The sequence below is a fragment of the Crassostrea angulata genome, chromosome 5 (genome assembly GCF_025612915.1).
Source record: "Crassostrea angulata isolate pt1a10 chromosome 5, ASM2561291v2, whole genome shotgun sequence".
Lineage (NCBI taxonomy): Eukaryota > Metazoa > Mollusca > Bivalvia > Ostreida > Ostreidae > Magallana > Magallana angulata.
The window spans coordinates 40,539,087-40,556,085 of record NC_069115.1 but is presented as its reverse complement, the minus strand read 5'-3'; the positions used below and the strand labels follow the sequence as shown (position 1 = coordinate 40,556,085).

The 16,999-nt window shown below is 35.2% G+C and overlaps 1 protein-coding gene across 1 annotated transcript in view; it reads left to right on the top strand.

Annotated features, from left to right (window-relative positions):
- The first annotated feature begins 12,129 nt into the window (after positions 1-12,129).
- LOC128185416 (uncharacterized) overlaps positions 12,130-16,999 on the top strand; it is a 35,505-nt gene continuing 30,635 nt past the window's right edge. The window contains exons 1-3 of the mRNA XM_052855013.1: positions 12,130-12,303; positions 13,491-13,537; positions 13,881-14,080. Coding sequence (XP_052710973.1) covers positions 12,130-12,303; positions 13,491-13,537; positions 13,881-14,080 — 421 coding nt within the window. The remainder of the gene's footprint in view (positions 12,304-13,490; positions 13,538-13,880; positions 14,081-16,999) is intronic.

The following is a 16,999-nucleotide window of genomic DNA, read 5'->3' as shown; positions in this document are numbered from 1 at the left end:
GTGCAGGACACCTGCATATTGTGATGTATACTTCCTATTGAGATAAACAATAAAGTATGAATATTAATTAAATATTTACCCCCAAAATAATGTTACCTAACATTAAAGCGCAATGGGTTAGATCGTTTACATGTGTGTAAGAGCATTGGGGTCTAAGGTGTATTTTTGGTAATTTTACCATTGGAATAAATGAATTTTCATGGGAGGGGGGGGGGCTGGATCCCTCACTCCCACCCATTCTCTAAATCTGTGCACACGATGATGTGCATGTAGGCACACAGAATCAAATCTAAAACCGGCAACCGCCACGGGGAGGGCGCATAATTTAATTTTCAATTTTGTTTGTAATAATTATAAAGACCATTATACTTTCTATGACATGAAATGTTAAGATTATTGATTAACTGAAAATTCACTGCAAACAGTTCAACCCCAAATTGCACATTAAGTGCTGCTCATGTGTATTATCGTATGGGAAGGGATCTCATCCTTCAGTTATGAAAATTATAATTTTCAAATGTATAACCGGAGCTTGCATGTGGCCTTCATTTTTAATTAAACTGGTACAAAACAGTGCTTTTTGGGGGGAAACACTTCGTGCGGGTATTACTGTCTAATGACAGCATCTACTTATAAATATTTTTACTTTGGAAATATTTGTTATACATTTTCTTTAATAAATCTGCAGTAATTGGTTCTTTTTTCGTCCTTGGTATACTCAGTTTTCTTTTTACTGATTCAAACACATTTTTCACTAACTCCGAATCAGTTGGAAGATGTAATCCAATTACGGAATACGCCCAATGAATGCCATATACAGTCGACGTTAACACACTTACAGAAACTCCTTCTTGAATTAAACTGGCAAGATAAATACTAACAATCAATGTTTCTCTTGAAGATCCTTGCTCAATCACTACACTATTCTTCTTCAACCAATCGTCCCATTTCTTGCAACTTCTATAATAATCTTTCACTTGCTCTACCTTCGGACAATAATTCCGGTATATCATGATTTTTTCCCCGCAAAATATCTGGAAGGATGGATATATCTTTTTCATATGCCTGCAAAAATATTTGTATTAATTATATAATATTGTCTACTTATAACACTTGCATTATTAAAACATATATCATCATATACAATCAATGTACAACCCCAGCTTGGGAAAGTTTAAGTCAGTATTTCCAAACATTGACCCAACACTTCTTCCACTCATAAAAAATTGTTTATCACTGGGTAAATAAACAACATTCTTAACAAAATCACAAAAATTGTATCCACCTGGAAAAAGAATTGGCCAAGAATTAGCCGATTTCCACATTGGAATAATTAAACACCCAAACGCTTTATCTTCCTTAATTTTAGCCAGCACTCTAGCTTCTAAATATATTGGAGGGCAAAACCACCCGTTTTTATCGGACCAAATTCCTGTAAAAGCATCGATTCCAAAACATTTTACATTCCAGTATCTAAAATAGAACAGTTTTAATTTATGATTACTGTCACTTGCAAACCAATCAACTTCAAAGGGTCCCCACAAACTGTTCAAATACTCAAAAATCTGATAAGACACTCCCCAATCATCTGCATCATTTAAATTATTAATAAAATCTGCCTTCTCATTTTAAATTGAGATCTTGGTATCCATTCTATATCTAACAAAATACCATTTATCAGACAAAACTTATAAACATCCAATGCTATGTTTTGTAAATCCTCCTTCATACTTCCTTTGTTTACAATGCTAACAACATTTTTATTATCCGTAAACCACTTTATTCTCATGACTTAACGACAACAAAACTCTCAATACTGCAACTAACTCCTCCAAGTTGAACTTCTACAAGACTCTTCTGAATACCACGCTCCATGAGCTACATCATGTTTGCTTTCAACACAATACCCTCCAAATCCATGTCCGCTAGCGTCTGAATAAACTATTGTATCACAAGAAGGCTGCATGAATAAATTTCTAACATTAATACAATTAATGTTATCAATCCAAAATTGAATTTGTTTGATACTCCAGAGGCGGATCCAGCAATTTGAAAAAAGGGGGGGGGGGGGGTTCTTTTGATGAAAACCAAAATGTGCAAATTTCATCATTTGTCAATAAACAAGGACTTTTTGAACGTTTTAATTGCGTATACCACTGTATTTAATAAACATTTATCTCATCACTATCTATTTCACATCTATTTCAACAGCAGAGTGCACTGCATTATTGAGCGTTTTGCCGTTTTGGTTTAGGTAAGGAAGATTTGCATACTATCAAGCCACAAGAAATCCAAGTCTCCAGCAATGAGAAACTGCGTCTATGCTTGACTGAAAAGAAACACTAAGAAGCAAAAAATAACTCAGACTAATTACGACAAACTATTTTAAAAATGGATATTTTGGTAATTTTTTATGTCTTTGATGTTTTTAAATTCTGAACTATTTATCGATTTTGAGTTCTATCGATTGTCTTCTTAAATAGAGGTCTAAATGATAGGATATGACAAAAAAATGGGGATAATTTATGTGCTGAATAGATGGTACGTGTAAATTTAAAGCAATTGTCGTCCCAGAGAACTTGATGTGACCTCTGTAATGGCCGGGTGCGCTACATTATTCGGCACTAGTACAGATGCGATCATATTTAGAAAAGTTTTGAAAAGTTGGGCATTTTCATAATGGTTTACATATAAACCCTTTATGCGGTATTTTTGTAACAGAATTTCCGACATTTGGAAACAAAAAAAAAAGGCTTTCTTTTGTGTTTCATGAGGGTATGAAGGTAGCTAGCATTCCAGAAAAATAGCATAACCTGCGTAAGCGGGTCATGTAATTTTCTTTGTATTTTTCCTTTGAAACGAAGTAAAACTCATCTATTATATATACATAAGTTAATTAACTAAACAATAAATTTGAAAGCGGCTTTTTAAAGTAAAACGAATGCGTGTACTCGTACTTGAACGTCGTTTTACACGACGGGTTGTCAGTTCAAAACTGTATGAACTATAATAAATTTTTTAAAAGAAATAGAGTAGAAAATACAGTGAAGATGTTATTATAAATCTGTGTTTTTAGCGATACTGCTTAATATTATGTATTTTTTCTTTAATTTTCCACATGTTTACTCAGTGTAGTAAACACCGGATGCTGAAGGGGAGTACAATGTACTTTATTTCGATAAAAAATCGATATAGGGTTTTTTCACATAAGAACAAAATTATGGGACGCAGTACGAAATTCTTTTAAATAAGCAATTTTAAAAACATTTATTTGAGATAATTACAGTATTTCTATTATAAATGGGAAAATTGTCTTTAAATAGGCACTAAACGTTTTAAAAAAAAAATCATATGTCCCAGAGAAAGGGGGGGGGGAGTTCCGACCCCCGGAACCCCCCCCCCCCTCTGGATCCGCCAATGTACTCTCATCCGACATTCGAATATATGCATTCCAGGAGTAAGCATTCAATATATCTATACTAATACATAAGTCATAAGTTGACAAACTGACCCCATACTGTAGACATTGATAATACTTGACCTACAAAACTAGCTACCTTTCTAACAGGAAGTTTTATGTTTATTAACGACTAATATGATCTCTGAACCAGTTTCCCGAACTTTCTTCAACCTTCTTGCAGGTATTGTCAAAACAAACTTAACTGTATCAGTTGAATAACCGAGCCAGTCTAGACTCTGAATGGGATTCCACAATGATTTGCTTTCATTGATAACAAAACCACTCGACCGTAAATCTGCTCGAACACTCTCAGAAATGGATCTTGCTGATTCAAAATCCTGCCCAAAACCTGTACCAAGTACATAACAATACACTTCCCCTCTCCTCTCCACTTCTTTACCAAGGGTCTTGTAATTTTAGTAAATATATAAAGAGCCGATTTGAACCCAAATGGCAGAACTAAAAATTTAAAAACTTCTGTTTACCATTCACAACCCATGAAAAACCAAAGAACTCTGCGTGAGGATAAAACATTTCGACATGATGGTACGCAGCATGCAAGTCAAAACTAAACATGAATAAATCAGTTTTAACATAAACTAAAGCCGTTCTAATATCCTCATACTTGACACTTTGCTTCAAAATATGCAAATTAACACATCTGTGATCTAAGATAAGTTTCTTTTTACCGTTTGATTGAACAGAGACTGTGAGAGGATTTACAATAAATGGTATATCTACACATTCCTCAATTAGCCCGTCTTCTAACAATTCTAAAATTGCCATTTCAACAAATTCACTATGAAGTAATGCTGAATTATTATTTTTATGAAAACATCTTTGAGGCACACTGTAAAAAGGTATTTTGTATCCATTCTTAATAATTTCTAAAATGTTATCATATGCACACATATTTTTCCAAAACTGTAAATGTGTTCTTAATCTACCTTTAACTTTAACAGAACAGGAATTTTGATTTTTATATTCAGATTGTTCAAACTGTTCAAGTAAATACTCATCTTTCACAAACTCTGATGCCTCAGGCTATGCTCTGCTTTTTGTCTTGTTGTCCCCCACTTGATCTGCTCCGGACAATAAGCGGGCATTCTCTTTGGAAGTGGGTGAAGTCCCCGCACACGTAACACCCACCGACACGAAAGGGCATGGTCCCAAACTGTTGTTTCTGCAGAAAAGGTTGTTGCGGCACAAGACGAGTAGGATAAGGCATACGTGGAACTGGATTAGCATAATCCGAGAACAGATTTGGTGCGGTAGAGGAGGGCTTGCTTTTTCCGTGTTACCGGTTGTCCCTTGTTTTAGTGGACATCTTCCTCTTCTTAGTTCACCCCTGCGAATGTTATTGTCATTCAGATTTTAGACCACGTGGTTTTATTTGACCCTTTCAGTTTCGCAGTAAAATTCGTACCTCGTGTATAAAGTCTATTTCACAGTATCTAGGTTCTTGTAGTCAAATATAAAATTTAGAGATTTATTGATTTTAAACTTTTATCTTTATTAATTGGTGAATAAAATGTGTTCTAGAAATAAATGAAACTATACAAAAATTAGTTTTTGTCTCCTGTTGCAACAATTAATATGCTTAAAAGAGATTCCTCCTCAGGATTAATTTTCGATCCGCGCCTGACCTAGTAATAACATCAATAGCGAAACAGACTATACCATTTTATGCAGATTGTTCCTTGAAAATGGCTTGATATACTAAGTTTTAATGCAAAACAGACACCCATTATTTTTTTTTAAAACATGGTATTGTACACCACAAGCATCAAACATGGCTATGATTTTTTTAAGCAACCCAATGTTTATATTTTCAACCACTCTACACGTGGTTGAACACGAACGATAACTCTGTTCTGAATATTATCGTTTAATATAAATAACTGCTAGATGGTGAAATAAGACATACATTGTAAAAGCTTTTCCCGTTTTAACATAAATCAAAGTAGGATATGATATGAAAAACGATCAGTACTTACGTATTTTGAGAATATTATCCGAACACTTATACTTCCGCTCGAAATTTCACAGGAACTGAACAAATCTTGGTGAAGTCTCGTGAACTTTCATTCGAGCACCTCTGGATTTATTACGAACTTAGCAACGATAAAAAAAACATTCCGAACACATTCGCAGGGGTGTAGTTGCACGGTTTTCAGCTTTGTAGATTTTACTTTCGTCGTCCGAATCACTTGCGATAGGGTTTAAAACATATTGATTTACAGTCTCCCACCCTCCGGAGGACGAATCTGCTATTCTTATATGTTTGTTTCTGTCCTTTATTTTTACACTTGGCTCCTTTATTAATTCTTTAGCGTAATCTAGTTTCTCGTTGTCTATTGCCCAGTTAATAGAACTTAACGTCTCCTGAACCTCTGCGTTGAAACCGTACTGGATTTTGTTCCCTTTAGACTTCCAAGATATTTCGCTTTCACCCTTGAATTTTTTTAATTCAGAACTTACAGAGATATTTGCACCTTGAATTTCCTGTCTCAAAGTAGATATTTTGTTGTTCACATACTCTTTAAAGTCTTCTTTTTTAGACTTAAGCTCCGCCAAGACATCGGCAATGGAAAGCTCGTTCTGCATACCTAGAGCGACTTTCTCGTGCCGTCCGGAATCGTCAGAATGAATACTACTCGAACATACTCTACCCGTAACCACCTTCGAACCCCGCCTACCTCATGAATATTCATCATTACCACAAAAGAAAATATTTTCAATCTGAATCACTACGTTCAAACGAAAGAAAATATATATTATTAGGTAGGGTACATTTCTTTATTTTAAGAAAAATATAAAACGTCAAGTACCTTTGGAATTAAGCTTTCCCGACTTGCCAAATAAGTAACGTTAATAGCCAGTATTTATTGGGCATATCTATTAAAGATTATGATACGTTTATAACAGTTCAAGGAATGATTAAGCGTTTATGTCAGTATTTGAGAAAAGAGGCATTTAATTGTATTCTGCTTTAGTACACTTGAAAACAATAACCTTTTTCCTTCAGCTGTATATATTTCTGATAGAAAAAACTAATAAATAATTTGTCATTGATGATCTTTATATTCTGTTCCACGAGGGAATGAAAACCAATTCTATGTTTAAAAAAATTACCAACCCTACTCGCCCGTCTAATTTAGAAGCAAAAGCTCATCTTCTAAGCCTTATTTTCAAAGTAAAATGAATGGATGTGTATCAAATTTTTGCAGTCTTAATATCAAATGATTGAAGTCGGAAAAAACAACGTTAAACATGTCAAATAACCAAAGTCGGCACATGAAGCGAATAGTATGAAAAAATTAAAGTTTTAAAACTTAACACTGTTAAGTATATACATGTACATTTAAACCGTGTAGAGCTAGTTCCAGCTCAAAAAAGTTCAAAACTCTAAAGTTGGAGTGAATTTTCAACAAGGTCCATTTTCAACGTGTCGAAGTCATCAGAGTTTTGAAAAAAAATCTTTTCAAGCTGTTGAAAAATTACCCTGGTTATAAATTTCATGACTTTTGGTCTCAATTTTCAATGTTAAAAAAAGACCCCTGGGTGAGGATTCAACGTTGAAAAATGACCACCGGGTCACCTTTCAACCCGGGTCAATATTCTTCGTTACACCGGCAACGTATTTCAGAACGTGGGTAAGTTAAGGCTTACCGATTGATTTCACAGCAATGTGTATAAAGTCACTTGTCTGTACGTCATACGATGTGACGTCATAATCAACTTTGACGTCAAGATCTATCTGTGTCCTTTTGCTATTTCTCAGCAGTCCGGGAATGTATCGTAACGTTAAAAGTGAATTTTATTGAACTTTAATAAAACTGCATGTTTCCTTTAGATACTAAATTCAATATTATCATTATTGAGTAACAAATGATCAGCAGCTTTAAAGCTTCGGATAAGGTCAATGACTATTAATAATTAAGCTAATGGTATGGACCCCTTTCCCGTTTTTCGTGTAAACTATATAATGTGGATACATTTTAATGCATGTTACAACTTTGGCCGAAGTGAAAGATCAAAACAATCATAGTATATTGCATAATGGCATGAAAACCTTCTGCAAGAAACAAAGAACCGGGGCGTACAAGGCGTTGCATATCCCCCACTCGGAGCATTGAAGACGAAAGAATTTCAATTCAAGTTAGAATATTAATTTTCAACTTGAATGCATTGTTTTCATTATAAATTTCACGATGGAAGTCAATATTGTGCTTTCATTCTCTAAAAACGTTTCCAAATTAAGCTGCACATCGTTTTTTGCCTAAATCTTGGATCATTCACTGTTCTTAATTGCAAATTAGATATGAATGGGTCCTGACTCCATCTTAAAAGTGCTTTTATTCAAAGAATAAGTTTATTTTGAGTTTGATTTTTGATTTTTTAAAATTGAGTCTATAGATCGATAATGGGACAAATTTGTGATTTTACCAAAAAACGTTAACTCTATTAATTATTGTCAAAGAGTTAAATTTATTCACCCGTACTCTAATGTGTCAACGTAGCTCAGTGTGATAGGCGGAGGCTCGTAGTCCATCCTTTTCCATGGAGAGAGTATTCGAATCGTATAGACGGCGTTTTATTTTTAATTAATTTGCCTTTAAGTAAAAGGTGCTTTTTTATTGATTATGAGAAAAATATGTAATACCATTTATATAATGACAACAATTACGTAATGTTTATGTTCTGTACATAGAATGTCGGATAAAAATAGCACTAGCACAGATATGAAATCATGCTGTAATGCTTAGAGAGCATCAAATAAAACAAAGGAGATAAATACAAAGTACATGTATTATTGTATATTATTTATTTGTCAGAGAATGCAGTTCTATATCATACATGTACAGGTACTGATGCACAGTTTCAAATGTAAAGATTATTACTATGTTCATATGGCATTTCAAAATCCCGGGTACGGTGGGATTTGTCAGGCCTTGTACGCCCTTGTCGTTATAAATCCTAAATACGAAAAACGGAATTAGGTAACAAAACAATTATTTAATGCCTGAACAGTCTAAAGACCCGAATGTTTCCCTTGGTGCATAGTGTAGCGGCTTAGGTCAATATTTCAGCAAGATATTTCACTTGTGGAGACAAGCACAAAATGAAGGTTCCTTGAACATTACTTGATCAAAAATTATCGTTGGTCATTCAAGTTTTGGTCATTTTCAAGATGGCCGCTTCTTATTTCAAAATGTCGTTTTTTATAAAGTTTTCATGATATTTTAAATTAATATTTATGGGTAATAATTTTATTTTCTGTGAAATAATGAAGAAGAATTTGTTGTATGATATCATTTTATATTCATTCCATATTTGAACACTCTGCGCATGCGTTTAAAAACATGCTGTAGCTCATTTTTGAATGTACATGGTCTAATCGTCTAAGCAGTTGCACTGCAAAGAGCAGTGCACAGTAATTCGGACTTGAAACATTTGCATTCTCCAGAACAACTAATATGACATCAACATTCCAGTAGTTCTTAACATGAAGGCACCATTGGTGGTAAGGATGTCCCTTGTGAAACCGGAAAACCGCAATCTTATCCCAACCCTATCTGGAAGGGGGTATTGTTGTTTTTCACTTGTAATATAACTGTCTAGCTTGCAATACAGATATCTTAATATGCTCTACAAGAGCAGCTCTTGAGGGATCGAGGGATGCCATTGTATAGAAGCTACTTACGAGCAAAGAGGCCAAATCGCGTGTCATTTATTCTATTGGAAGTGCTAGACCGAACGTACATTGTACATGATGACTACAAATTCTTCTAGTTTATTAATTATATGTTCTGTCACACTGTTACAAGGAGAACTTAAGAATCTGAGTACCTCTATTATGTTCTCAAACTCATTTCCGACTGCCATTCTGTCATTTTACCTGTCTCAACAAATGCGAACTCTGTATCCCAGTCCGTGAATGCATGAGAGAATGACAGTGCTTTGATCTTGGACCCAGTGATCTAACAAGGTCATGAACTGGTATCCATCGCAAATCCTTGCCCTGTCCAGATGTCACCCATAACTTATCAACTTTTAAATCATCAAAAACAACCACACCAATAACAACAACAATCTGTATCCGAACCCACTATGATGATTGAATTGATATTACCCCAGGCTGCATGTTTTGCATTTGCATTGATTTGCATTTTTTCCTTTGTTACAACTATAATAGTTTCTGTCGTAATAGTTGCAGATACGATTTGGTCTGCTTAAATCCAGATGGTCTTGTTGTGTTCTCGTTACACCGAAGAAAAGTGTTCCAAGAGTTTGGCGGTCTAGTGTTTCTAGTTATCTTCCTTCTAGATCTTACGCCTCGCTTTCTTCTAGTTTCACCTTTATGACTATCATCTTTGTAAACATCGAAGACAATATCTACTCTCCAATGGCCTTGTGCAAGCGAAGTGATGTGCGTTAGGATAATGTCATTGGCATAGTTATCAAAGGTTTGACATTGTTTGGTTGTTTTGAATTGACAAATGATGGGCCATCAATAACAAGTGAGGGAACTGTCAGTACACTGTTTGGCAATACTTGACTAGCTTCCAAAATAGGCATCGACTGAGATTTCCCACCAGTATTTATAAAAAAAACAATTTGAGAAAGCGAGGGGGATGTTTCTGATTTTCATATTCCAAAAATTCTTGTAAATCACATTGCTGTGACAGGAAATAAAAGTCTAGAAAACAGGCTAAAGTCATCTTCTAAATTTGCCAACTATGTCTTTGAAGAATCAGCTTATTGTTTGGAACCTTTTTCATTAGAAAAACTGAATCACTGAATTTTTCAAGCATGGCCATTGCACAGCCCATGAGCAGAACAGTGTAATTGTAAAAGGTGATGATGGTGCGATATTGCTAACTGTCAAAGAATCTAGAGGGTAGGTAACTGGAAACACTAGACTCGGAACTCATTTCTTCGGTGTATCGAGAAAAAACTGAACTATTGGGTTTTTAGCAGACAAAATCGTATCTACAACTATAACGACAGAAACTACTATAGTTGTAACAAAGGAAAAAATGTTGTCAGTAACAGAGCTACAGACCATGAAGAAGCTGACACTTAGATGTTTCTACATACAAAACATGCAGCCTTGGGTAATATCAATTCAATCATCATAGTAGGTTCGGATACAGATTGTTGTTGTTATTGGTGTGGTTGTTTTTGATGATTTGAAAGTTGATGAGTTGTGGGTGACATTTGGAAAGGGCAGGAATTTGCGATGGATACCAATTCATGATAATGTTTGATCGGTGGGTCCAAAATCGAAAGCACTTTAATTCTTTCATGCATTCACGGATTGTGATAAAGAAGTGTAGTGGACAATGCACTCGCTTTTCACCGCTGCGACCCGAGTTCGATCCCCGTGATCGACAGTGGTTGTATGTGATAGGGTATTGCGGTCGCCCGCTTGGACATGTGGGTTCTCTCCGGGTACTCCGGCTTCATCCCACACCAATGACCCCCTCGCGCTAACATCCGTGCCAACGAGAGATATAAGTTGTAGAAGTTGCTTATCAATCGTTGTAAAATAAAATAAAAGTTCAGTTTCAGTCCGCATTTGATGGAACAGGTAAAATGACAGCATGGCAGGCTGAAATGTGTTTGAGAGCGTTACAGAGGTATTCAGATTCTTAAGTTCTCCTTGTGACAGTGTGACAGAACATATAATCAATTTGTACACATCATGTACGTTCGGTCCAGCACTGCCAATAGAGTAAATGACATGCGTCTTGACCTCTTTGCTCGTAAGCAGCGTCCGTACAATGGCATCCCTCGATCCCTCAAGAGCTGCTCTTGTGGAGCATATTAAGAGATCTGTTTTGCAAGCTAAGCATACATTGGGTCAGTCACTATACAATGTACAAGTGACAAACCTCACCATCCCCTTCCAGATGGGGTTGGGATAAAGATACGGTTTTCGGATTTCACAGTGGACATCCTTACCACCAATGGTGCCTTCATGTTAAGAACTTCTGAAATGTTGATGTCATATTAGTTGTTCTGGAGAATGCAAATGTTTCAAGTCCGAATTATTTTGCACTGCTCTTTGCAGTGCAACTGCTTAGACGATTAGATCATGTACATTCATAAATGAGCTGCAGCATGTTTTTAAACGCATGTGCAGAGTGTTCATATATGGAATGAACATCAAATTATATCATACAACAAATTCTTCTTCATAATTTCACAGAAAATAAAAACATTACCCAGAATATTTAAAATATCATAAAAACATTGTTAAAAAGGCGCCATTTTGAAATAAGAAGCGGCCATCTTGAAAATGACCAAAACCTGAATGGCCAACGATATTTTTTGATCAAGTAATGTTCAACGAACCTTCATGCAAAATGTTGGTGCTTGTCTCCACAAGTGAAATATTTCATCCACTATCCGCTACACTAGCAGGGAACAGCTCAGTATGATCTATTGCCCAAGGCCAACAGACACAAGCAATCGATCATACTAAACTGTTCACTGCACCTCTGGGAAATTATTCGGGTCTATTGACTGCTCAAGCATTAAATAATTGTATATTAACATATATAATATAACTTTAAAAAATGCATTTGTGAAAATATATATATGTAGGTTCAACAAATCATCTCGAATAGCAAAATAGAGACAGATGGAAATCAAAGCCAATGATTCAGTTTGTGCAAAGAAGTGCGTTAAATTTTATATTGTATTATAGGAAAGGTACTGATGTATGGACTATTGAAGGTGGTGCTTATACAATTGAAGAATCTTCATCTACAAAGAATGATTATGACATCATATATGAGAGAGCGGATAAAGAAGAATGTTTTTATCCTGAGGTGAATCATGCTTTTAAAAGTATTTAACGATTCAAGTTCCTACAATTTTGATGATGAAGCGCAAAACAAATAAAATGATGAATACCTAAACTGAATAAAAAATGATGGTTTCTTAGCTTTTACATTGATGAATTGATTATTAAACATCGCATTAAGGGGGATGTGCGGCCATCTTGTACATTTAAGGACAAGAATGTAAACATTTCTTGAACTGGCTTGTTCTGCCCGAAACTGGCCAAAAATATTGTCAAAGATATAAAAGCAATAAATATGAAGTTCTACGTGTCATTTTGTTTGAAAAAGTATGCATGCAAAAACAGGACAAGGCCTTTTTAATCACTCAAAACAGCTGTCGAACCGCGCAGCTACAGCCTTATTTTGAAGATTTAAGAATTTGAAAAATATGAAGAGTGTTTATTGGTGACCTCTTTACAACCATTTGTTGAGAAAAAGATCTATGCTTGCTTATTTAAGTTGTAACTTTGTCTCAAAGTAGGGTACCATATTCCTAAAATTGGCCTCAAAACCACAAGATACATTTGTCTGTGTCAGTGGCGGTATTTTGAAGATATATTTTCATTGAATAATGTATAGTTTTTTAATTTAATATAATCACTTTTTTTTTACCCCTACCCTATTTTTAAAATGAGTTTACTTTAATTTATACTTGTAGAACTGGAAAAATAACCTTATTTAAACATGGAACAGGTATAGAGATGTATGTCAAATTGACATTTATTTTCTCTATGAAAATATAGCGTCGATGTATCTCCATAGACACAGGAGTTCTAAGTATACACTGGATTTTTCTTGTTCTAAAAATAGATCCCATGCCGACTGATCAAAATAGGGCACCCTCTTTTCAGACAAAGTTACAACATAAATGTGCAAGATTCAAACTTTTTACAAGTTTTTAAATCCTCAAAATAATTCTGTAGCTGCGCAGTTCGATAGCTGTTTTGGTAATTAAAACGGCTGTCCTGTTCTTGTATGCATAGTCTGCATTCAAAACAACCTGTAAAATCTCATATTAATTGCGCTTATATCATTTTGCAAAGATTTTTGTCAGTTTCAAGCAGAAACAAGCCAGTTCAAGAAATGTTTACTTTCTTATCCTTAAATGTACAAGATGGCCGCACACCCCCCTTAAACATTGTTTTAACGTTAAAATTTTATTTCATAATTAGAGTTCTGCATCCAGTAAAACACTGGCGCATACAGAAAAAAAATCAAGGTAACTGCAATGATCCAGAAAATGGCGAGGAAAATGTCCAAGCAATAATTTCGAGGTTATTTTTTCGTGTTTTTTTTTTGGGGGGGGGAGTCTTTTAGTTTTTACAGAATATATATGTAATCATGTTTTATTTTTTTGTTATAAAAAGGCAACGCGTCTTTTTAGTTAACTTGCTGCCTTTTATTCGATGTTACATGTATACCTATAACTTCATCTTGGACATTTTTGTGAAGAGAATCAATAAAGTGTTTTTGGTTTTAACCATTAACTTATTACTTATTAAAGTCGATTGTATTGTTATCTTTAAGATCCCTGAATACTGATGATTTATCTTTTTTAAAAGATGCAGCTCTTCGGAAGAAAACGAAGAATTAAAACAGAAGGTTATATCCATGTACCGTGATTTTTTAAATATCCTAAAAAGCGACGATTTCACAGAAGATCTACAGAGTGAACTTCAGAAGTCATACCCCGATTATCTTACAGTTTTGGAGAAGAGGATAACAGATATCGACAAATTAGACCACGGGATAGTGATTGCAGGTTAAGCTGAAACAAGTACACATAAGTTCTGAAAGACAGTGTGATTTACATACTTTAAAGTAACGATGATCGAAAAAATCTTATAGAATACAAAAATAAATAAAACCTAGTCATATTCTATCAATTCTATATTCGGTATTCAACAAGCAATCAAATCAAGCTTCGGTTTAATCGATTTCTAGAAATATTTTTACAAAACAAACTGTCTGTAGAAGCTTGATAAACATTTATACTACGTATTTTGCAAGTATATGGTTTAAAACAGAAAGTTGAGATAAATAATAGTATTAAAGATAGGATGATAGGTGTAGGATTCATAACACAGGTTGATGGATACAGGATAGGATAGGGGTTCAGTTGTAAACGTGATGGATAGCAGCACTGTTTGTTGGGAACAGCAATATTTCCTATTATCAGTTTTTAAACCACCATAATACAAACATATTTCTCAGCAATTGTCTTATAATCAAATTTTAAATTTGCAGAGTAGCGATTGCTTAAGATTATTTCTGGTATATGAAAAGATTAAATATTAAATAGTACTTGAATCTACACATTATTGGTCATTACATGCACAATTAATTCTAAGGATATAAAAAATATATTCCCTTATAAACTCATTTTCATGATTTTTGCAAAGATACTACGCGTAGCATTTTAATAAAAGATGATCGATATTTGGTTATTTTAATCTTTAACAAGTGAATTACTTTATGCCAAATTTTCCGCTTTCTGTTCCATTCCGCGTTCTAGCAACAAACACTTATTATAATTAAATGACCAAGGAGTAAGGAGAGATGATGGAGAAACACTGTCTGTCACATTTTTGGTCACCTATCATACAGTGTTTAAATCTTGTAACATTTTTTTAAAACATTATTTTTTAATCATATATTATATCACAGAAAATCTTCATGCTTTTGAATTGCACCGTATCATTAAATAGTTAATTTACATCCCTATTATCTACGCTGATATCTTATTTTCATTGGTTTGATTTGCACAATCACATGTAGTGAAACACATTAACTCATTTCAAATGAATAATCGGCCGCAAAGAAAAATGTAAACACTATCATAAAACAAAACCTCGATATTTTATATTATTATACACTCATGTTAAATACTGACATCTGATTGATGTAGACGCAGTTGATAATCCGTTCTATTACCCTCAACGTTAGCAACACACTTGGCAACGGGTAACACCAGGAACTGTTACATGCGCATAGATTATGTGCGTACGGTTCGGCGAAGAATCCACGTCATTTCTATATAAAAGCAGTAAAAATTACTCTAAAATTGAGACATTCAGTATATAAACTTGGCAACGGGTAACACAAGGAATTGTTACATGCCAATAAATTATGCGCGTACGGTTTGGCGTAGAATTCACGTCCTTCCCATGTAAAAGCAGTAAAGTTTTCTTCAAAATTAAGACATTCAGTATGATACGATAAATAGTGTCTGTTTGGAAGGGTAACAGGTCAAATTGACACTCCTTGAGAATTGACACCTCCGTTCCGCGTCGGTTGACAATGGTTTTCTTTTGGTGTCAATATCAACTGTTATACTCCTAAACAGGCACTATTTATATAATATAGTTCCCATTATATACTATCGGAAAAAAGAAACTGTGCATTATTTAATGTATATAAAAAATTTTAAAATTACAATGAACAAATTTTTTTTTTGTAATACTGTTAACACATGTATTTGTAACAACATCTCATAAAACATTAATGTCAACGTCGAATAACGTCAATTTCAGCACACTCGAAAGTCACTGTTATTTGAAATTGAATTAACAAAATTAATAATGCGTGTGACCACCATTTGCGTTCACGCATGCTTGACAGCGACGCCTCATTGATGCCACTAAGGTGTTAGGAAATGCTTGAGGGATGTTGTTCCAGATGTTGGTTAAAGCATGGCCTAAATCAGCCAATGTCACTGGCTGATTTGGTAAACGGCGTAAACGTCTTTCCATTTCATCCCAGACGTGCTCGATCGGCGACAAATCGGCAGAAACAGCTGGCCAAGACATCGACATTCTGTTGAACAAACAAGTCCGTGTCTACACGTGCAACGTGTGGCCTTGCGTTGTCTTGCTACAGAGTGATGTGATTTTGATGTCTCTGTATGAAGGGTATCACATGACGCTGAATAATTTCAGCTCGATAGCGTACGCCGGTGAGATTTCCATTGACAATTTGTAGAGGGGTCCTTCCACGTGCTGATATTCCACCCCACACCATCACACTACCTCCACCAAATTGTCGACGTTGCACAACACAAGCGTCCTGGTAACGCTTCCCAACGCGACGATACACCCTACAACGGCCGTCACTGCTATTCAAATGAAATCTGAATTCATCAGTGAACAGAATATTGGCCCAGTCCTGTATTCTGAATCGAAGATGTCGTGTGCACCACGCTAGTCTGGCGATACGATGACGTTGAAGCAGTACTGAGTGCACCGATGGACGTCTTGGTTTGATGTTTTGCTCGTGTAGACGATTACGCACAGTTCTTGGACTAATTGATCGAAGCCCTGGAATGCTACGGGCAGTCAAACTTGTTGTCTGGAAACGATTTCTCAGATGCAAAAGTCTAATGTGGTTGTCCTGTTGACGGGACCTCACACGAGGTCGCCCAGAACGCGGTCGATCCTGGATTGTTGAAAACGTCTCCATAATGACTGAATGGTGTTCCGATGAACTCCAAAGTGTCTTGCTACAGTATTGTGTGCCATTCCAGCTTGCAGCATCCCAACAGCACGATTACGTTGGTTTTCGTTGAGTCGTGGCATGACATAAGGGTAAATTTTGTTGAAACTAAAGTAATTTCCTTAACAAAAAAAGTTTAAACAAGTCCTTTACAGTTCTTATTCCAAACAGTATTGGCCCGTAAAACTCG